The sequence below is a fragment of the Stegodyphus dumicola genome, chromosome 6, assembly GCF_044657685.1.
Source record: "Stegodyphus dumicola isolate Sdum_Otavi_A_Nest chromosome 6, ASM4465768v1".
Classification (NCBI taxonomy): Eukaryota; Metazoa; Arthropoda; class Arachnida; order Araneae; family Eresidae; genus Stegodyphus; species Stegodyphus dumicola.
In genome coordinates this window covers 18,136,172-18,160,226 of record NC_140773.1, presented here as the reverse complement: position 1 = coordinate 18,160,226, position 24,055 = coordinate 18,136,172, and the positions used below count along the sequence as shown (strand labels likewise).

General features: G+C 33.0%; 1 protein-coding gene across 2 annotated transcripts in view; it reads right to left on the bottom strand.

Annotated features, from left to right (window-relative positions):
• Nucleotides 1-24,055, bottom strand: part of LOC118189879 (organic cation transporter protein-like) — a 199,943-nt gene that overhangs the window by 19,280 nt on the left and 156,608 nt on the right. For both annotated transcript variants that reach the window (XM_085818152.1, XM_085818153.1), the window contains 5 exons: nucleotides 20,909-21,077; nucleotides 17,202-17,331; nucleotides 12,531-12,646; nucleotides 4,741-4,946; nucleotides 2,648-2,829 (listed from right to left, as the gene is read on the bottom strand). In XM_085818152.1, the coding sequence (XP_085674278.1) occupies nucleotides 2,648-2,829; nucleotides 4,741-4,946; nucleotides 12,531-12,646; nucleotides 17,202-17,331; nucleotides 20,909-21,077 (803 nt within the window). The remainder of the gene's footprint in view (nucleotides 1-2,647; nucleotides 2,830-4,740; nucleotides 4,947-12,530; nucleotides 12,647-17,201; nucleotides 17,332-20,908; nucleotides 21,078-24,055) is intronic.

Sequence of the window (24,055 nt, the reverse complement as noted above, 5' to 3'; positions counted from 1 at the left end):
AAACTGCGAAATTAGGAACAGTGAAAGTTGAAAATATTTAAATTACCTATTTCTTTTATTATGCTATTATTTTAATTGAATTATATTATATTTATTTCCAATGAAATTTCAGTTGTTTGACTGGGGAATAATGACTTTACGGAGACTTTAAATGTTATCTTAACATTACGCTTAAACAAAATTTATATCTCAATCAGTATCTCTTCCATTTTCATTTCCTTCTTTCGAACTGTATCTCTTTTTTTTTTTTTTTTTTTTGAAATTTCTAAAAATGTTATTGCGGTTTATTAGAATAAACAAAATCTCAAAATGTCAAAAATTTTTAACAAAAACAAGATGTTCATCCGTGACAAAATTTGTTATAAAAACAAAATTTTTATTCGGGAGTATTACCTTGCCAGTCTATGAAAACAAATCAGCCTAATCTCTAAAATTTTTGCTGATTTGAAAAAAATTGCTGATTTTAATTACTACGGTGTTTGGCTAAAGAGAAAATATGAAACGAAGTTAGAACAGTCTCACACCTTTATTCCACATTTAGAACTCAGCCGCTAGAACATTCCAAGTAAACAATATTTCCGTTGCCATTCTACGAAACGTAAATTTAAAGCGATACAATAGTATCCATTTTCAAAACTGAGCAAAGCTCGACATAAATTTGGAGATAATTATTTTAGTAAATATTTTCTAAGATTAATTGATGTTCGTCTGTCGTATTAAAACAACAATATTCTTCAATATTTACACAGCAAATAAAGAAACCCTTCATTCGTCAAAAATACACAGTAGTATCCATATTTTAAATCATCTTTCGAAATGCATAAAATATTTTCTTCAATTTAGAACAATCTGAGATTGAGTTTTCTAATTACTGTTCTAAATCTAATTCTGCACCAAGTTTGGTAGCTCTAAATGTAAAGCAATACTTATTTTTTGAAATAATTTATTTCAGCACGTGTTTCTTATACGTTTCAAACTTCACCTTAGTATTCCAAGAAATAATTGATCTTTAAATTGCGTAATAAAATTGTTTAGCTATTATTTTAAATTCTCAGACGAAGATGACATTGATATGACACAAAAACCTAAGTATTTTTTAAAATGCCGGCGTTTGTAAGCAAAGTATGAAATTTAAGAGTTATTGTATACTTTACTTAGGCACTCTATATAATACCTACGCATTCCATAGAAAGATAAATGCTCTTTAGGCAAAGTATAAAAAAAGGGTCATAATAAGGCTTATACTTAAAAGACGTTCATTCGTGAAAAGTACAATTGTTATTTTGAAAAAATATAGAAAGATTGCCACTAAAAAAGCTTTTATTCGAAATACTTAACAAATAAAAGTTGTACAAAAAACGTTTTGCTTTTCTTATTAGAAAAAGTATCTGATTTGGACACCACATGACCTCCTTGTGCGGCCTATTAAGTTATAAACATTTTTTGCTGCACTTCATTTAAACTTATCTCCTCGAATTTCATTAGAGATATATTTCTATATCAATCATTCAGTTCTCATTTCCTGACAAGGCAAAAATACATAAAAACTCAGTCTTCATAAAAATTGTAAAATACAGAAAAGCCTGAGACATCAAATACAGGAAGAACAGTTTTAAAAAGTTTTACAATTAAAATTGTAATTTCTACGCCAAAACAAGCAATTAGGCCAGCGTAGAAGAAGATAAAATTTTCGGTGCATTAAATTGAAATTTGTCAGTCACGCTGGGCAAAAAGACACTAAAATTGGTGCACTAACTGACTTCACTATTCTCCTAAGAGTTTCAGGTGTAAACAAATGGCGACCTCATTAGGCTTAGCACCATTTAATCATTAAAATTATTGATAACTCTGCACCTGTTGTGTACAGATTAACTAAAAAGGCATGAAAATCTGAATCAGAACTTGAGAACAACATTATTCAAAACTTTTTACGGCAAAAAATGCATAATTTACCAATATATAAGAATAAAAATTTGAATTCACCGAGCAGGGTAACAGAGTGGCATACATATGTTTTGTGCATCGATTGCAACGAAATAGGGAGCTAAAAAACAACTGTATGTTACAGCAGTCTCATATGCAAAATGTCAACGTTCTACTGCTACTCGTTTTTGAGTTATGCAAGATACATACGTACGTACGTACGTAAAAGCGCCATAAAACAAATCTGCTCTGAATCCGTTTTAAATCTAATTTACAATCTTTTTTGGCAAAAACAGTATGAACTGATAAGCAATGCTTGAAATTACAGCTCATTAAAACTGTTCTTTGCATTTCTATCAAGTTTTCTATCACATATATTATGAATCAGCAGTTGTAAGAGTCTTACAGCAAACTCATGCTGCATATTCTATTCTTGAAATAATACCTCATCAATATTAATATATATTTGTTTTTATGAGAAACATGTATTGCGAAATATTTTATGAAAGTTTTTAAGTGACCTTCAGCATTATGTACTAAAATTAAGTAACTTTCAGCATCATGTAATAAATTTATTCCGAAATCTGATGTATTAACGTTTAGTTGGTTAACTTAAACGAAATTTGCTTAGCAGATACATATCTAGCATCTTATATTTGACATCATAAAATATAAAACAAGTATTTCGTAACATATCATGCATACATCAAGTACAAATACTTACAAGATAAACGAGGTAAGGCACAATGAGTGTGGCTACGAAAGCAACAGTACTGCTCATACCCATGCCTAGGGATCGAACTACGGTAGGATAAAGTTCGGAACTCTGCTGATATGTTGCCATGAAAGTAGCTGCTGCAAAGAATTTACCAATCAAAGAGCACACAACGTCTCCGTAAGGAAACTCTGGGGAAGAAAAGAATAAATAACTTGAATTTCTTCTCTTAACTGAAATCTTATAGAGATGAGGTTTATCCTAAATTTTCTTAAATCCTAATTTGCGATCTAAATAGCTCTCGAATCTGGAATAATGAAAATAAATTCTAAAAAACAGAGTATGTATTTAGTAGTGTTAGTAAAAATACCTATATTAAGAAGATACACATGAAATTTTATCAGTAAAATGTATAATTAAAACTTTTGAATACTGAATATAATTTTTCACTGTAAGTTGACAAAGAATATTTAATTGCTAATTTGAGAAAAATAAAGGAAAGCCGAATTCTCTCCAGAAGAAGAACATTTAGCGCCGCCTATGTCTATGTTTATGTCTTATCACTTAGTAAGAAACAATCGACCATTAACGGCCTTTACCAATATATTATACTTGACTTTTAAATGTTTGAGGAATCGAGTAAGTTGTATCCAATAATATGGAAGTACTTGTGCCCATGCTGTGCTAGAACTCAGAGATTACTAGCGACGGAAGCTCCTGTGCCGCCGTCCGTAGAATAAGTAAACTTTGAACAAATGAGGCGTCGTGTGGCGCCATCTATTAGTAGGGATGAAAAGCATTTTAGTTGACTGGACCTCTGGTTGCGCCATCTCTTGCAGGATGTATTGTAAGGCATTTTTAAAATTTCATAAAAATTATTCTTCTGATAGTGCCGCCTCAGTGTGCTCCAGCTCCACCGATATTGCGACAATCGTGTTCATTTCTTAATGGACACTGGCAAATATCAATAAATTTAACCTTCTAAAGTTTTCAATCAAAACGTTTAACTTTTTTTCAAAGTTTAAAAAACTCTGAGCGTTCAAAAAACGCGATAACTTGAGCGTTGTATCGTAAACTAAGTCTAAACCCTGTGCAGATGTAGAATGAATTATCACCGTGTTTAAAGACAACGACAAAACCTAGCGAAAGGTAAAACATTATCCTTTTATTAAATCAGAACTTTGAACATGAATGTCACTTCTCGTACTCACATAAGTAACCACAGCTCCTGGCGAAGTAACTTAAATTAACAGGCAAAATTCAAATTAAAACTGATACTGGTAATAGAAGACTACGCAAAGTTGGCTCAAACTTCTCACTGGTATAACAATTTAAATATCGGCAGCTATATTGCAAACCCGAAGAATTCTAATCTATCAGAACTAGCAGAACTAGTTGCGCGGCTTCGAGAGGCAAAATGAGTAACTCAAAATTGTAACTCAGAGCCTGACTCTGAGTTACATTGCAAAAGCCTTATCTTAATACTCTGAAACTAAATTTACATTCTGGTAAGGAAACGGAAGGGAGAAATAACAGTAAAGATCTCAATCATGATAACTGATTAATTTAACATTAAGAAATCTTACAGCATTAACGTCAAGATGACAAAACTTTGCTGTAGCATATTCTTTGTTACGACAAAAACGGCAGCGGTGCGGTTTCTGAGATCACGTTGGTTTATAGATAAAGCGCCATGCGCCCATTTTTTTAATGTACTATCAAATTATAAAGTCGCTTAGCGTAAGATCCAGTGACTCAAGAGGCCAAGTGATGAAACTAAGTCATCGGGTTCGCCGTGACCGAAGTTGAGAACGTGAACGAAATAAGTATATTCTATAACTCGGATACTTCTTTCTCTATCTGAAGAATATCAATTAAACTATAAATATGTTAAAATTATAATCAGAATGAGTCATCATCACATTATATGTTAAAATGAAATTTTATTTTTTCTTTTGAAAACAACAATAAATTCTCAAAATACCCGAAGTAATATATGTACGGAGAAGATAATCATATATCACAACAGTTTTTAAAAGTCATTTAAGTACCAAATAACCAGAAAGCTAATTTTGAACATATAGAAATTCGAAAGTCCTTACCTACGGAAGGTAACATACATATGAGCCCCGTGAGGATGAAACCGCCAACAGTGCACCACCTTCTTCCAATACGTTCCATAAACACCCAGCTTGTCAAATAACCTGGAATTTCAACCAAAGCCATCAAGAAAAAGTTGACGAACTCATTGCCCGCTAAGTTGGATACGTTTAACTGGAGACCATAATAAGCCATGATATCAGCCATCCTGTGAAAGTAAAATATTGTATTAAAAATCTTTTAAAAATTATCAAAAAGTATGCCGACAAAAAAAAAGGAACCCATTTTGGTAATAGCATTAGTAAAATATCCACATGTTCCTGGTTTAAAATGGTTATTGAGAAACTTTCAAAATAATCTGATTTCTTTTATGCAAGCAAAATGTTTCAAATTTTAAAATATGTCTGAAATTGATGTTTAGAACATAATTAATAAAATACCAAACTAATAAAGCATGCCCTTTCAGTAAATACGATATTAAAAAACAGAAATCTAATTTGATTTCTTATAATTACTTAAAATTCTCTGATAAAACAGAAACAGTAAGAGTTTTATAACATTTCATAATATTGAAGAAGCTTGACCCATCATGGCACAACTAGCTCGATGCCAGTTCGCGAAGCAGCGAGAGTGCTGGCTGAATGGAAGCTTTTACGAATATCCTTCTGCATAGCGTATATATGTGATAAAATGTAAAATATTTTCCAAGCAGATGACATCTTGAATATTTTCATGAGGCATCTCTGCTAGCTCGGATATTTTCTGAAATGACGTACCATTTTTTTTTTTCCTATATCGAATCTACGACTGAAATTATGCCAAACTACCAAGTTTGGCAAAAATAGCACTCGTAGCTTTTACAAAACTATCTCTCAAAATTTTAGCTCCTCAATATTAATTGGGTTTGATATATATTTATTAAAATCTCTTTTCTATTAAACTTATTTGAGGCTTCCTTTCATTTTTCAAAATTTAGTTTCATTCCAAATAAAATTCGCCTATTTTTTATGATTTACTTTTTTAATTTATATTTTAAACTAATTTTTATATATTTTTAGAAAAACATTTTAATTATAACGAATAAAAGTTTTGCATCATCTTAAAGTAGATGCATTTCTAAGCATACCTACAAAAAATTAGACTCAGCTCCTGGCGATGATGTTTATTCAAAATTTCTTAAGATATACGTGAATTAACATTTTGAAATTTTTTTTAATAATGAATTAACATTTTGAAATTTTAACATTTTGAACGCCACATTTTGAAATGGGGCGTTTTTACTTCCTTGTACGAAGTAATAAGGAAGTATTGTAATCGCGAAAAGTTTCCGGCAGTATATTTCAACGAAAATATCCCATTTCGACCTCTTTCAAATGCAATTTAACGATGTATTTCCGTGATATCTGTACGTAAGGACAGAATAAAATACTCTTTTCCTCCAAAAAATTACAAAACTGCTTTAAAATTAATTCTGAAGAGAATTTTCGTGGCGTCTGTACGAACGTATGTACGTACGTGCGTGCGTACGTATCTCGCATAACTCAAAAACGAGTAGCTTCAGAACGTTGAAATTTTGTATATAGGGACAGCTATAACATGTAGATGTGCACCTCATATTTTGGTTGCAATCGGCCGCACCAAACGTATATAAATATATTTAAATATATATCCACTCTGTTACCCGACTCAGTGATCTCTGTTTCTTTACTCTTATATGTTTGTAAATTGTACATTTTTTGCTTTAAAAATGATTGAATTATGTTGTTCTTATCTTATTATAATTAAATAAGGTTTTTATGCCTTTAGTAAATCTGTATGCAATATTTTTAGAATTATCAACAATTTTAAAATTGTTAGTGCCGCTAAGCCTAATAATGTTTTTGATGCGGCCATTGCTCTTGTTTACATTTGAAACAGCAGGATAGCCGATTTGTTGCCAATCTAGAGAAACTTAGCTTCGCAACAACAAAGATAACGCCTTCATTTTTTATTGCGAATTAAATCATGCTTAATCCTTTCTGGAATTTTTTCGAGGAAATAAGTGTTTAAGATTTACTTCGTAATTTTTAATATAGATATTTTGAGTTTTTATGTATTTTTGCCTTGTCGCGAAGTGAAAACTGAATTGAATGAGAAATACTCAATCGTCTGTGAAAAACTGTTTCTTTTTTGTTTTGTTTGTTTAATTTCTTTTATACATAGTTCTAGCTTTATTATAGTATTTGAATAGAACATGTAGCAAGATTAGATAATTCTTTAAATGATATAAATTTTGTGCATTCTGAGTTATAATATGAACGAAATATAATACTGTTAAGTGAACCTAGCGCCAGAATGTCGCTATGGTAAACAAATAGAGTGAATTTTAAAGAATACATTTATTCTATTGTGGTTTATGCGCTGTCGGCGAAGTAGATTTAATTCAATCCAATACGTTTAAATGAAATGCATGAAAAAATGCGTATAATTTAATATTCCGTACAAGGAAATCATGTGGTGTACACATCAGATTTTTATTATAAGCGATAATAAGGAAAATTGGGTTTTTGCAATTTGTTAAAATTATTTGAAAGTATGAACGATGACCTTTTGGATAATGAAAAAAGGAAAGGAAAACTGGTTGCTATAAATTAAGAAGTTCGCCAAGTGAATTATTCTTCCCTCAAGCTGAAACAAATGTGCCAAGATAAATTTTTAAATTTCTCCGTAAATTTCTCACCCAAAAATTATAAAATGTAATATCTAGGTATAGTTTGAGTCGTAGAATTGAAATATGGAAAAAAATAGTATGTGATTTCAGAAAAAGTTCGATTTTGTGTTAAAAGACCTATGTTACAGCAATGCTATACTATAAACCTAATATACACTCTAACTCGCGCTTTAGAGACATTGGAAATGCAATTAGAATTTCGTCAATCGGTTCAGTAGAACGGGAGATATAGAACTGAACCATTTTTTTTTCGCAATGTACTTCGTCTTAACAAAATAAGTATTGCTTTCATCAGTTCATCATATCGCAATGAACAACGGTAACGTGATTAAAAAATATTTCCTCTCAAAAGTCGTTTGCGTTTTTGAATTAGAAATTAAAGCAAGCAGGATATTTAACCTAAATTAACTTTATGATGATCTTTTAGCATTATCGCAATAGCTGTGGAATTTTAATTGCATTTAATCATTGCCACTTCTACAATTGCGATTTAGAATTGCCATTGCCAGGTCTACAATTGCGATTTAGAATGCCAGTTTAAGGTCATTACCTCGGATTTTGTAACAGCGAAGGTCTTTTTAATGACCCAGAACTCGAAGACGTACAGCACTCAACTTAGAAAAAATATTATTCTTAATCAAATTCTAAGATACTTTAATCGAAATATTTTACCTTTCAACAAAAACAAAATACGTGCAGTAGTTTTAACGTTCCCTTAACTCCAATAAATTAATCGTTTTAACTTTTAAAAGCTACTAATGTAAATTAATCTCTATAATAATGCTTTTTTATTTTCTCTTCATTGCAGCACATATCCTACTTCGTCAAATATTCATTCGTATTCAGAATAACTACAGAAGCATGTTTTCTACTTCTGATGCCATTTGTCCAGTTTTGTATTTCAATGAGGCATTATGCTGTGAGGTCAAATGTTTTATTAAACATTATATTATAAAGCAGACATAGACAATCTGCACTGAAATGGGACAGAGTCAGACCTGTGCTAGTTACTCCAGTGTAAGTCCAGTAGTTACTCCAGTGTAGTCAGACCTGTGCTAGTCTCACGGGTTAAGACCAAACATGTCTTGAAGCCCGTGAGAACATTTCAGCAATATACAATGTGGTCAAACAAATTCCCCGATATGTGTTGTTGTTCTTGTGATTAATCTCAGTTCTCTGATCTGATCATCAGAACAAGCCCACGAAGTTTATCATGCAAGGAGTACTAGATTATGCCTGTCGTTGGCAAGAATCTTGGGCACCATATGACTTACAGTACGATTGTGCCCACTTCCACCCAAATGTTGTGAGAAAGCAGCCGGAAGGATGGCCCCGAAAATGTCCCACACCTCTTCTCCTACAACTAAACCGCACGAGAGGACCTTCGACTCGCCATATAGAATTAGAGTCCACCCATGCCACAAAGAAACTATACATTTACAAACATCCATGCCTTCTCTGGGATTTGAACCCGAACTATTCGGTGCTGTAGTCAGAGACACAAACCACTATCCCATTTGGGCAGCACTTCTCCGATATACGAACCTCTAGTGGCCTTTATGCTTATCCAAACGAAATGAAAATTCAGATATTGTTATTTGAAGGTATTCACTTGGAAATGTGATTATTTAAAACAATTGAGCTCTCACGATTACGGTTACAGTAAAAACATTTCGAAATTGTCGAATAGCAATATCCACATTTTTCCGGGGCAAACTCATCAGTTTGTTGAAAAACCCTAAATGGTATTGAAGCTATACTTCTATGACTAAAAAAATGCTGGGGTAAAACATTTGCAAAGAAGAGTATTGTAATGGACGAATGCCAACACAAGAGACCAGAAGAAAAAAAAAAGAAAAAAAAAAAAAAAAAACTTTTATTGGTATTGCAAGTTTTCAACGTGCCCATTTTCGCTGACCATAATGCATTGCGTGACGTAGATTGTTGACAGCAATGACCAATGCAACATCGCAGGAGAAGTCAATATAGCTTCACTTTTTAGACACATTAAGATTTTCGATGCTGAGAGAGATGAAAAATACGCGTCGAGCATGCTGACCACTACACTAAGAAGGCGGAGAGAAGTACCTTATAAGGCATCTTTCAAATCTGACAAATCTTGTGGGTTTGAGGTGTACGTCTTAGATTTTTAGATGACCTCAGAACCAGAATTCATCGGAGTGAGGTTGGGAGATGACGGTTGCCTCGAAACTTCAAAGTTGCGGAAGATGACTCTATCTTGAAACGCTGTATCGCTTTGAAAACTTGTAATTACAATGAATTTTCTTTCTTCTTCTCCTTCTTTGTGCTGTCATTGGTTCTTTATTTCTTTGCAAAGGTTTTAGTCTAGTAATTTTCGTCATACGTATATTATTCCAACGCCATTTATAGTTTTTCGATTCGTTGATCAATTTCGCAGGGAAAAAAGAGGTATTGCCGTTCGAAACGTTAGAAATATTTTCACTCCAACCTTAACTGTGAAAGCTCCATTGTTTTAAAATGCTAATAATCTCGAGCGCATACCTTCAAATAACAATACCTGAAATTTCATTTCGATTGGTTGAGCGGATAGGCTGCTTGAAGTTCATACATCGGAGATGTGCTGCCCACACGAGATAGTAGTTAATACAACGAAATACACGTGGAATGCATTTCAGGTAATATTTCTGTTCTGTGCTCAGTAGTAAAGAAGTGTTTCAGTATCAATTTATCATTTCCAGAATTCTGGTTTTCTTCGGACTTTCTGGTTTTTTTTTTTCTTTTTTTCTTTCTTTTTTTTTTTTTAAATTTTATTTTACTCTGGAAATTGGTAAGAAATACAAAAATTTTACTTATAAGGGTAATACTTTTAATCCTCAGATGCTGTTTGCTTTTTAAAAAATGAATACTGCAATTATCTACTAGGATGGAAACTTTTTCTAGTCAAAAGAGTGAAATAACAAGTCAAATTTTATTTGTTACTTAACGATCGCTTTTATACCTGTAAAAATCAAGGCCTTGAAGTCATTAGTCATTGAAAAAGGTTTTTAAATTTTTTTTGTATTTTCTGTTTTAAAGAATTAATTTTTTGAGTCTTTTTTGTAACATTAAAAATTGAAAAATATTTCTTTTATATGTATGGTATACAGAACGAGAAAACTTTGGGAAAATTTGTTCTAAAATAATAAACCTCCATGAGAATATTAGTAACGCATTTTTAGCGTTTGAAAACTGATAATTACTTGTGTCCGCACACCAGTTGTAATAAAATTATGAATTCAAAGATGTTAGTCACTAGTAAATCATAAAAGAGTATCATTGAACGGCATTTAAGGAAAAATTCAGCATTGATTATTCTAATTTATTTATTAAACTGATATCGAAACTGATGTTAAATATCCCAAATTTTGAAATAATATATATATATATTTGTAATAATAAAATTCCATAGTCAAGAGTACACTTAAATTTCTAACTGTATGTTCTTTTCATTTTTAATGGTGACGTTCTCTTATTTGAAAGTACGTGGAATTAAATCCACAGCCCCGTAGTCACGTTGTTTTTCCCGCCTTTTCTACACGTACAGTTTTAGAATGTTCTCGAGATATTTAAAGCGAACTGGATTGGCTGACGAGGCTGACGTCATTTCTTGGAAACTCCGCCTTTCCAGAGGCTATAAAAAGACTCGCAAAAGGAATATCGGGGCTTTTTCTTAAATGTCACGATGCAGTAAACCTTCATACAAAATATTATTAGTAGTTCTTTTTTATTTTACTCCGGAGATCAGATTTTTGTAATTGCTATTTTCTCCTGAAATATAATAAATGGATCCTGTTTTTTAAAACTATCGTCTGATAATTTAAGCTACGACTACATTGATGATTCTTCAACAATCTATTTATTCCTGACCTAAGCTGGTACATCACATATATATATATATAAATTTTTGTTGTAGTGAATCGTCAAATATCTGGTTTTTTAATAACGAACAGAATTTTTCCCTAAATATTAGTATAAGAAACAAGAGACTGTATATAAAGTTAAATACTGTAATTTTCATTAAATTGATTTTTGAAAATGTAAAAAAGCCAAAACATGATATTTCAAATATTTTTGTAAGTGGTGGCTGCGAAAATAAAACCCCAATAAGTACTTTTGTGGACTCTGTATAACATAAAGGTTTTAGGTCATGCACGTGAAATTTTGGATACGGCTACCTATGTAAACTCCATTGCAGATCGTACTCCACTGTTTTACCACTGTAAAAGCCATTGTACCACTCTTTGATGATGATGTAGATCGCGAACGATGAAGTATGATTCAATAAAGTAATCTACAGCTGAGTGCTTTGGATGAGTGTCAGAGTCGACATATCGAAGGAGAATTTCACAGAAGCTTACTACTCTTCAGTTTACTCGTCAGTATCCTACAAGATGCTCTTATAAGAGCCAGTTATCTTACAAAAACTGCAAATTAGACTACCAATTTTGCTCACAGATTTTATTCGTCCAATCGCTAGATGGATTTAGTGGGATATATACTTTTGAGTTAATTTTATTCTGAAGACTTTAATGTACAGAAAAATGATAAATAAATATCCTATAGACTCGAAAGTATCCGTAAAATGCCTACTTGAACAAAACAACCATCTTACATGCAAAAACCACCATTTAAAAAGTGAACTATTACCAATAATTTATGATATATTTTTTAACTTTACATTAGAAAAATATGTATTATAAAATTCTACAAAAGTTAACGCTGTTGTTATGTAAAATCTCTACGAATGAAATATTACTATAAAACGAATATCAATTTAAGTTACAAATTTTTCTCATTCCTATTATTATCGGAATGTTTCTTTTCGATGTAAAAGAAACCACTTTTACTTATTTTTACACCACACCATAGTAAGTTATTTAGTTTTCATTCGTGCAAATACTTTTAAATTGTCAAGCTCTTGTATGTAAGCTAGCCTTTTTCTTCGTATTTTGTTTTATACAAGGTGTTGTCTAATATTCATGCCAAGGTATTTTAGATTTCCGTTTTTCATCAAAAAATCAAAAATAAAATTCTGTTAAGAAATACAAAAATACAATTTACCAGCAAAACGTTATAATGATAAATTTTTTTCGAAGTTGAGGATATTTCAAGAGATCTGATGAAGAATTTTTCACTCCGTCTACTTGCTTTTCTTTCTTGATCTTCTCTCCCAATTTCTAAATAAAATGTATTCCCATTATTAAGATTTTTATTATGTCACGATAATGCATCTTCAAAAGCAATAATATAAATAAAAAAACAATAAACAATACATCACTTTAATTAAATACATAACAGGACTTAATTCCAGAGTTTCTGCTACTGTCCACTAAAATTGATGAAGGAAGCAGATCTTATCTCTTGTAACTGTACTGTGTAATCAGAAAAAGATGTGATTAAATTTCAAGTTTGCACAGCATGCAGAATTATGTACTCAGAGTTATCACCTCTAGTATCAAAAACAGTTGTAATTCGGTTGGGTATTGAGTCGAACTGAGCTGAGATGACAAATAGAGGTACTTCCACGCGGCTTCGTCTCTGTGTCAGAATTCATCAACTATAGTGGCTGGCAAGTGGTGGCATTACAGTCTCACGGCAAGCCATGGCCAGATGGGTGAGAGATCTGGAGGACGTGAGGGCCAAGCTAGCCCTCGGACACCCTCCGTATCGAGGAAGTTTAGGACAGTATAAGCAACATGAGATCGTGTATCATCTTTTTGAAAGAAGTTGTCACGCAGACCTCGAAGATAAGACACAGCCACGTGTCTTAACAGGTCAGAAATGTAACTTCTGAGGTCCACATTATTGGCTATGGAAACAAAAAAATAGATAGGATGTGTACCCAATGGCACCAAAGACCAGAAAGCCAGGTGCTGGACATGGATGACGATGACGAAAATAAGTTGGCAATGTTCGTTCTTCTCAGTGCCTCCACACACAGATACATTCAAATGATGCTGTAAGCCAGCGGTGCCCAACCTTGCAACGCGAGCACAAGTGTGCTCGCGGATCGTTTTGTATGTGCTCGCCAGCCCGATTAGGTACTATGAACAAAAAATATTTTTAAAAGTAACCATTCATTTATATTTCTTAATTGTTAAAATATGATAAGCATTTATAGTCATAAGAGATATCTGGCAAGACGTTATAAAATAATCGATTGCTGACTGATGGACTTGATAGCGAACATGGAATCTTACTGCTTCATTCCGATGTTAGATGGCACAGCAGGGAAAGAGTACTTCAACGATTTGTAGAACTTCTTTCGTCAATAAAGCAGTTTTTGGAATCCAGAAACGAAAATTATAAAGAATTGGACGATAATAATTGGTTATCCGATCTGTATTTCCTCACGGATATAGCAGCTAAACTGAACGAAGATCTCCAGGAGAAAAAAAAAACCTTTTTCAATTGACTGGGACTGTAACTGCTTTTCAGATAAAGTTAAATTTGTGGATAAATCAGATGAAAGAAACTTCACCCATTTTCAGAATTTATCAAGCTATATTAATAACCACAAGGCAATTGAAGCAGAGAAATACTCGAAAAACCTAAATGCACTGAAAAATAATTTTGAACTCCGCTTCTTTGATTTCCACAAAGTTCAACTAATATTATTATTCATCTCAAACCCATTTGCCGAAATTAATATGGCAGATGTATCACACAAGATTGGAAATATGTTTAACAAAAATGTTGATGTTTTGGAAATGTGCTCGCGATAGGCCAAAGGTTGGGCACCACTGCTGTAAGCAGCCTAGATTCATCTGAAAAGACGACGTGATCAGGGCAGCAAAAAATTTGCTTTAGCATTTGAAGTATAAACTTTATTTATGTATTGTTGTAAAATTTTGCCAAAATTGAAAAGTGTAACTGCTTTCAGTATCTACTACCTTAAAGTTTTTATCTTACCTATACCTCGTTTGTGATTTCTTCAATGTTTTCCTGTAGGTTTAATAGTCAGAGATTTTGGAATAATTTGTGATTAAGAAATTATTTTTCTTTTAAAAACTGATTAGCAATTTGGCACCTATTGCTAGAGTGTTGATTTGTTGCTAGATTGTTAGAGTGTTGATTTCTCCGTATCCAGAATAGACAGAAACACTTTTGATCCAAATGATAAATTTATGTTAACATAGCAAGTATATAACTATTATATGTAATATTTATATACGATTAATTCTGAAATTCTTGTCTTGATCAGATGAAGATACAGTTCTTATGCAGAGTGTAACTTTGGCATTTATTCGGTAAGTAGTAAATGCACGCAGTAACTGCTTGAACAGAAAAAAAAAATCGAAGGTAGGCTCTCTGTTTCAATTTATACATCCGCTAGAACCTTGTATTGCCCTCCAAAAATACAGCGTGCAGCTTGAAAACGGTACCTTATATTTATTTACAAGAACCAACGTGCTGCTGAATGATCTTGATAATGCTATGTCCTATGTGTTGAAGTATGTTGTAACAGTATGTTGCGCTATGTCCTATACGTTGTTAGTGCTATGTCCTATGTTTACTGTAATCAGGTCCCCTGCGGAAGAGGCGGTGCCAAAACCAACAAGCTCTATAATGAACATAACTTCTTGCACTGTAAATAATCTGTAACAATATGTTAATGCTATGTCTTATGTGTCGAAGTATGTTGTAACAGTATGATGTGCTATGTCTTATTTGTTGTTAGTACTATGTCCTATGTATACCGTAATCAGGTCCCCTATGGAAGGGGCGGTACGCTAGAGAAGTAGTGCATGGGGGCTATACCATTTTTGTCAATGGCGATGGCGTGGTGCCCCCTGTACTTGTTCTTGTCCTGTCCTGTCCTGCTGAATGATCTTAAGCATAAATTCCTTCTTAGATTTTATAAGCCTGCTTTTATTCCAGCTTCGAGTTCTTAATAGGATTTGTCGCCATTTCTTAAGTAAGTCTGTCAGAAAAAGTTTAGGGGATGACATTTTCAATCCGGAACGTAAATTCTACGTTCCATTTCATCATTTATGCATTGTAGGGGACTGAGATTCCCAACCTTTTTCTTGCATCGACCCATTTAAAAAGAATAATTGCGCATAAATAACTTAAAATATAGCAATCTGACTAACAGTAAGAATAAAAGTTTTGAAAAAGAACGGTTGATTAGGCTTAATAATTTCTCACTTTTTTGTATTATTTTTATTTTTAATTTTGCAAATATAAACAAGTTTTCAGACACAATTTATTTATTACCCGAAAATTTGAGTTTAATGAATGCGATAGCTGCGCTCGATGAACTGATGCAACTGTTTTCAATATTTGGAACAAAATTACTTAGTTCAGTTTTTAATCACCTAGTTCAGAAATATTCAGTCTGTTTCTTGTTCCTTGTAGTAAGTTATTGACTTGGTTAAACGTCGTTCCACTAGGTAAGAAGAGAGAAAGTGAATAAAGTTGTTAGCAACCGCTTGCGAGTCGAATGCTGCTTCCTCAGGCGAGTGGTACGCCTCTTATGCAAATAAAATTAGATGTATGAAATATGGTAAACTAAAACTACTCAATGTCCAAACAAAGTCATCACATACTGAAGGGCGATTGTCGCTGAATGTTTGTTTAAAATGAGACGCTTCTTTCCACTTTAAACCTGTTTCACTATTTTTAATACAATCTAAATTTAGACTTGCGGCTTTTTGAAGATCTAGTTGCTGCTCTCGAACTTTCCTGACTTCGAACGCGCAGCTCTTGCCTGTGTGAAGTTTGACTATTAATGATTTATATCAATAACAATTAATTATCAGTTTTACTGACATATTTTATAATCAATTCAATCTTAATTATGCTGATCAGTTGCCGGTGCATATTTGGCTATCGAATCTTTGACAATCATATACCGCTTTAAAATTTCACCTATCGCTGGGGTCTATAGGCCACAGGAGAACCATGAAACTCTGTCAGAAAGGAATATCTCCTTTAGGAATACCTGACTTAACAGGTGTACTGTCTCTTCCCCAGCATCAGGTTAGGATGATGGATAGTAAAAGCAATTAGCATGTACATCAGTCTGAACGCAAATCCCAGGTTAAGTATAGAATTAAGGATTGTTAATCTATGTGAAGCAGGGGAATTAAATCAAAGTAACAATTTTTTATGATTTGTGGCAAATAAAAAGAGATAACGTCCTCTGTGGCATCTTGATGGACAGTTTCGATTCAACAATGACTTGGGGTTTGATAATCGAAAGTATTCTGTATGCAAAAATTTTAATCTAAAATGCAGATAAGATGGAAATATTCTTCTTTTTATCACTTATTTTTATGCTACTAAAATATTTTCAACTTAGCACTGTCTTAGCATTGGCAGAATTCAAAATCAATGAAAAATTTAAGTTCGTCAGTCTCTAATAAGCGTGGTACCTTTAACAATAATCCTGTGTTTAAACATTTCCAAGAACATCTTTTGTTCTCTCCATTGCACCAAAGAAAAGGGTACTTGAAGATTGGTTTATTAATCATACATTCTTATTATTCATTTTATTTATTTTAAATCACGTATTAGGTGTATTTTTGGAATATTTCTATTGTAGATTAAGCACATATGTTGCAACCTTTATGCTAATAATAATAATAATTTTGTGTCATATTAAGAATTAAATTTCCTAAAATTAGCAAGATAGTTTAGCTTAGCAAAAAAAAATCAACATTTATGAATGAAAAATTGTCTCATATTTGAGGATTTGTAAAATTATAGCACAGATGAAATAAATACCTGTAACTTATTCAAAAGAACATTCTTGTCTTCAACTTTTTCATTTTTTTTACCAATTCTCTGCATGATGACCACGGCTTCTTCGTACCTTTCTTGAGAAACTAGCCATCGAGGAGATTCTGGAAGGTATCTGAAAACAACAGTTACTTCTGTATCAAAACTCAACTATGCAATCATTGTTTTGCTATGTAAGAACTGTTCTGCCAAAACAGATACTTGAGGACAAATGAAGCATATTTCAGAAACGTACCTTGAGCAAAATTCCTCTAATAGAACAAATCTTTATGTAAATTGAAACAATTTTCTGATTTTTTAAGAATCTCATTACAAAACTCTAAATAATTTCCATTTAGAATCCTCACTTGAAGTACACGGTTGTCATCAAAGTACAGTTACCATAATAGTACCGGCTACCCAGTCAATCAATCGAAATGAAATTTTAGATACTGTTACTTAAATGCCCCCGAGACTACGAAGTTTTAAAATAATAGACCTCTCACAATTACGGTTACAGTGGAAACATTTCGAAATTTTCGAATGGCAGCACCCACTTTCTTCCTGTGCAAATTGATCAGAATACCGTAAATAAAAATTATAAACGGCATGAAAAATCATAAATGGCATCGGAATGATACACGCATCGTGAAAACTGCCGGCGCAAAAAACATTTGCAAAGAAGAGCATTGTAGAGTCTCAATGACAACACAAGAGAGGAGAGGTAAAAAGTTTTATTTGAATTACAAGTTTTCAAATTGTCGCAGATGACAATGCATTGAATGCAGGATATTATTGACAACAATGGCGAACGTAATATCGCAGGAGGTATACGTATAACTTCACGTTTTTTTGTGGCAATTTCAATTCTGACAAATTTCGTGGATTTTACATATATATACATATATATATATATACACCTTATATATATATGTGTGTAAAATATAAAAAATACGATGGCTTTGATCTTCCCCCTAGATCAGTACCTTCTAGAATTTGCTAGCCTATTACGTAACCTCTACTATAAATAACGAATGTGCGCCATTTTGCGTCAGAAGCTCACTTCTCTTCCTGTGCTATACATCTCGCTGCTGCTTGATCTATCTATTTGTTAGAAATAGTAATGACGCATAAAGTTTAAACCAAGTACGAGTAATTAAAGCTATGGAATAAAAATGTACCATTAAAAGCTAAATCAACTTGTCTCTTCATTTGGATTAGCCTTACCACTCTGCATAAACCAAGCTTGAACTTTGATGCCGAAATATCACACATATATATATATATATACCTTATATATAAAATCCATGAAATTAGATATCGAATACCCCCAGAGCCAGAAATCTATCGAATTGAGGTTGGAGTATCGCGGTGTCCACGATACCCCCAGAGCCAGAAATCTATCGGAGTGAGGTTGGGGTATCGTGGTGTCCACGATACTGCAAAGATCAGACAGGTGGCTCTATCTCGACACTTTTTACCAGGAAGAAAACTTTTTTTTTATATAACTTCAATTTCTCTCTCCTCTCTTGTGTTCTCATTGCTCTTCTAATGTTGTCTTCTTCGCAAATATTCTACGCCAGCAATTTTCGTCGTACTTGCATCTCTGCAAGGCCATTTAGTTTTCCAATACGCTGATCAACTTCCGCGGGAAAAAAGTGGGTGCGAACTTTCGAAAATTTCGAAATATTTTCACTGTAACCGTGACTGCTCTATTGATTAAAATAATCACAATTTCAAGAGCATGCATTCAAATAAGAATATCTGAAAGTTCATATCGATTTGTTGAGCAGATAGGCCACTAGGAGTTCACAATTCGATAAAGGTTTTTATCACTACCTTGTACTTATGTTGCATTAAAAATTTGCCTTAAATATACAGTGAAACTGCACTTGGAAAGCAGTTAATAAAACTTTATATTTCAAGCAAATGAATGTGCTGAAGATCTTACTACCAGAAGCTCAATAATTCAGCAATTTAGAGTTATTAATGTAATTAATGTTTATGTGTTAAAAATATTGGCAATGGATTCATATCAGATCCGGCATGTCCAGTCCAAGTTAAAAAACATTTTAATATCACAGTTTTTCCATATTTGTGCTAGAAAGGAGCAGTTATGGACCTATGTCATTTTATTAAATATACCAAGGTCATCAGACAAACAAGTTTAAGCTCTTTCCACGGTGACGTCACTTACTTACAGAAGTGGCAAAAAGAAGCCAGAAAAGGAGTAGCTGCTTTTGGGCAGACTAAGAGTTAATGACGTCATACAAAGGCAAACCTTGTAGTAACCTTGATAAATACAATGTTATTAGATTATAAGAGGGGCTCAGGCAACAAGAATTAGCGCAATAATTCTATACGTGCAGGATATTTAATTTCAACAGTTTAAATATAGAACCTTTATTTTCAACTGCAATGCGAAAGACAAAGGCCGATGGTGAAAGAGAAGCCTATGCTCAACGTTAACAGCCAAGCTACTGACGCCACCTATTGATTAACAATAAAAACTATTTTGAAATAAACTTCTTAGAAGCTGAGGGCAAAGAGGGATTTGATATGAGACTGTTAACTAGAACTGAAAGATTTATGAATGCGAAACGCCTCCAAAGAATCTAATTCGACAATGGACCATAAATTTTGAATAATTTATTACGAAATTTGTACATAGAGTGCTGTGTACTTAGTACATCTCTGATTTTTTTAGTTATTGTGGTTGCGAGTTGTAGTTCCACGTGAACTGAGATAAATCCGAGTTATTATATTTCTTTTTAGATGCGCTTTGCATTGCGTTGTGTTTAACGTTCTTAGTAGTTTAAAGTGTAACTGCTTGTGGCTGATACTGATACTAGGAACACTTGTACGAATATTTCTGCGGAAACACTCCTTTTGATAAAAATGCATTTTATCAACCTATTATCAGACTTATGCATTCAATCTATTACGAACGCGTACGCACGCAACAAAATTTTATTGGTGACGAATGGAAAATGTGATTTTCTGACCAGCAGTGGTGGGCAATAGAGTATTTATATGTTTCTTTTCCTAACTTCCGAAAATGTTAATAGACATTTGCCGACAAATTTAGTCGTGTCTTACCATTAGATTTCCTTTACTAATACTTTGAAGAATCAGAACAACAGATAAAAAACATTGTGCTGCTGCTTCAAGCACCCCTTTTGGTTTACGCCATGGCCGGAGATCTACTCTGGTGCAAACTGCTAAATATGATTATAAATTGGAAGATTTCCAAATTAAAAAACAATGTTTATTAAACAAACTGTTTGCCATAAGATTTTAGCAGCTTTTCTGAGGCGCGATTATTAATGGAGAAAGTACTCATACGTTTTTAACCTCTGCTAAGAAATTCATCTTAAAAAATCTCCTAAAAAGATTTCTGGAAACTCAACTTTTCTCCATAACTAGAAGCATTTGAAAAATTTCTGACGAAGGAAATCCAAAAAATTATTTTTTTAATCAGGAATAAAAATTTAGTCTGTAAAAATATGTTCAATAACTTTACGTCTGCAATTATTTAACTCTTACATTTGTGTCTGTCATTTCAATAAAAAACATATGTTATCACAAAGGTTTCATAATGAAATTCTATTATGAAATTCTGTTATTCAAACATAATGAAATTCATTTACTCTTAACTTGCGAAAGCTAATAAACTTTGACACTTTGAAGGAAAAATCTGAAATAAAACTTACTTCCAGTAAAGCAAATATATTACAGTTACTGAGGAAGTAACCACACCTAGAGTGACCCAACTTCGGGATAAATAAGCGATTAATGGTAGGAAGCACAAACCAAATGTCCAAGCACAGTTTACGACACCATTCATGCGAGTTCTCATTTCTGGAGATACTATTTCTAGAACTGAAATATAAAAGTTCATTTTCATGTTGGTTGTTATCAAAACATCAAAAAATATCAAAAGCCATAAACATCTAGAAAGATATTAAACCATAAAGCCCCCAAAACATCGTAAAATTCTAAAGAAAAATGCTTTAAAAATCTTAGCAAACCAAAATCAAAATTTAAAAGTTGCATTGGAAGATATGAAATAGGGTCTAAGCATTTTGTGTCTTAATGATGATGATGATGTCGTGTCTATGACAAAGTGCAATTATGTAGCTCCGAAGCTATCAAAGACAGCTTTTGCAACCTCGACAGCTCGATTTGTCCTAAGTCTGGTTATGATAGTCGATATCAAAGAATCTCTAAGGAGAAGAATGAAAGCTTCCATAGACGCAATGTAAACCTGTTTCGCCTCTGCGCCGCTATACCGAAGAGCCACGGCTATGCAGTGAAACACCAGCGCAGGGTGAAATTTAGATAGCGCCGTCCGAGGAGATGGTACATTTTTTACTTCGAAATAACTCAAAATGTTTTATTTTCATACATATCTGAGTTTTATGAGCAAAATGCTGTTAGTTGGAATTTTGGGCGAATTATAGGAATCCTATCCAATTTTTACTTTCAATTTAAACAGCGAGCCATACGAAGACAAAATTTAAATGAAATAAATTGTGAAGTTGATCTTTTATGTTCTTTGCTTTAATTATTTCGCATGGAACATCCTAAAGTTCAATTGTAAAATGAATTAAAAAAATGAATAAATTTTATATTTTTATATGCCTTATTTTTCCCCCCTTCACCTTCCTTTCCCTTAACATTTAATTGTGTAAACTTAAAAAGGGGGAAAAACACATGCCATACAATACATAATAAATTTTTAGGAATCCATAGTTAAAATTTTACAGTGAAATTTTAAAAGCAAAATTTGCATATAACTAACTTAAACAGAAAAAATAATTAAAGACAATCAAAAGCACCCCAAAATAAATTGAAAACACTGAAATACATTATAATTATCCGACAATAACTTTAAAAAAAAATTACCATGAAAACGTTTAAACAATTATTTGGAATGACCATTATGAAAACCAAGAGGAAAGTTTGCACCCAATAGCCAAAACCATTTCACTTACAGCATTACATTTAAAAAGTCTTCTAAATAATTTCACATAACTAGTAGAACCAAGTACCTCTGACTACAACAAAGAACCTTTTCGAACAACGCGGTAAAAGATTGCTAATATGGCCGACGGCATGCATGCTGGATGTTATTTCGCACATGCGCAGTGAGGTACGGAGGGTGGATGGATTGCCCCTTTAAAATAAGCTTCAGGCATATACATAATGTGTCTCTTCGGTCTGACGGAGCCACATTTGCCCCGGGGAACCTTTACTTCTTCTCCTTAGATATTCTTTGGTCGATATGGCTCTGTCACAGTTCAATTCCGGGATGGAATTTTCCTTAACTTGACCGATTAGTCTTTGGCTGGCAACTGCATTGGCATCAATGAGGGTTAGGGAGTGGATGGCTGAGGAGAATCACGGGATGCCTTTGCAAGCTCATCGGCCTTCTCATTACCAAAAACGGGGGGGGGAGCCTGTAACCCCTAGAGAGCGCGTCTCCAGGTGGCGGATCGGGGAATGCCTCCATAGGTTTATCCTTGGGTGGTAGGAAGGAAATAAAGTACCTACCGCGGACCAACAGGCAGAAGTCCAGCCTCTTCGAGGCTCTGACAGTTTCTTTTTCTATGAATTGTTGTGTTTTAATATTTATCAAAAACAAAATGATTAGCTACTTATCTAGAATTCGTTATTCCGTTTTCACCTAGAAGTTTCATTATGAACAGGAAGAAATTACAGTGCCAAAATTTTAATTTTTGAAAATGATGAACATAAACTTTTAGAAAAGATTGCAAAATTTTATTTCTATTTAAGAAAGAATTAATTTAAAAAATAATAGTAACACATGTATTTTCACATGTTGTTGTACCATACAGTTAGTTATTATACTCACTAAATCAAAGAAATGAGCATCTTGTGGAGATGCAACAGCAACTGACACGAAAGACGAAAGATTCCGAACATTTCGCTTTTATAGTTGTATGCTGATGATAGTGGTATGCTAGTTACGGCAGTTAATTAACTAGTAAAACTAACCAAATATATTTTATTATTTTCACGCATCTGCTAACCTTAGAAAATAAGTAAGTTATATGATCTGTGTTAAGCAGGCACCTTCGATAATGGCTTGCGAAAATGTAAACTTAACCAAAACCGAAAACGTACACTTAACTTTGTAAGGAATTACCCATAAACTGCTAATAAGTAGCTATGGGAACTATGGCAAAACTATAATTTGTAAAAAACAAGATGAAAACATTGCAGTTGAACGTCATGGAGAAAACAACGCCAAGAGGAAAACATCGTCATTCAAAAAATTGTGTTTTAAAACAAGGGATAAAACATCCTGTCATAAAATGTTGTCATAGAAAATAAAGAGGTTCAAAACCTTCGCCATTTTAAAACATTATCGTTTAAATATCGTATTGTAAAAGAACTATTTGGCTATAACCGAACTATTTTGCGAACACCATCTAGTGGCGAAGAGAACAAATTAGAATCAACCTATTGCAATCCTCATAATCAACTTATAATCCGTCGACCTCCAACTGCGCTGAGGCTAGGATATCCATTATTATGTCTGCGTAATTAACGTTCATTCTAAATGTTAGGTGTTCCATTTTGTTGTGTGTTCTGCCCGAGATATATGTATATTTTCTTTGTAATTGTTCCTGTGTTCTTTTAACAAATACTTTTATAGCTATCCGGCATTTGTATTCATACAAGAACAGTTATAGTATTAAAAAAATAAAGCACCTGAAAATCATCGCATGATGATAATATCACAGACGTGCTTTTAGAACTTTAAAAGTTTTAAATGAATTTCGCATAATGAATTCTGGACTCAAGAAAGAATGAGAAATGTTTTACCTCTA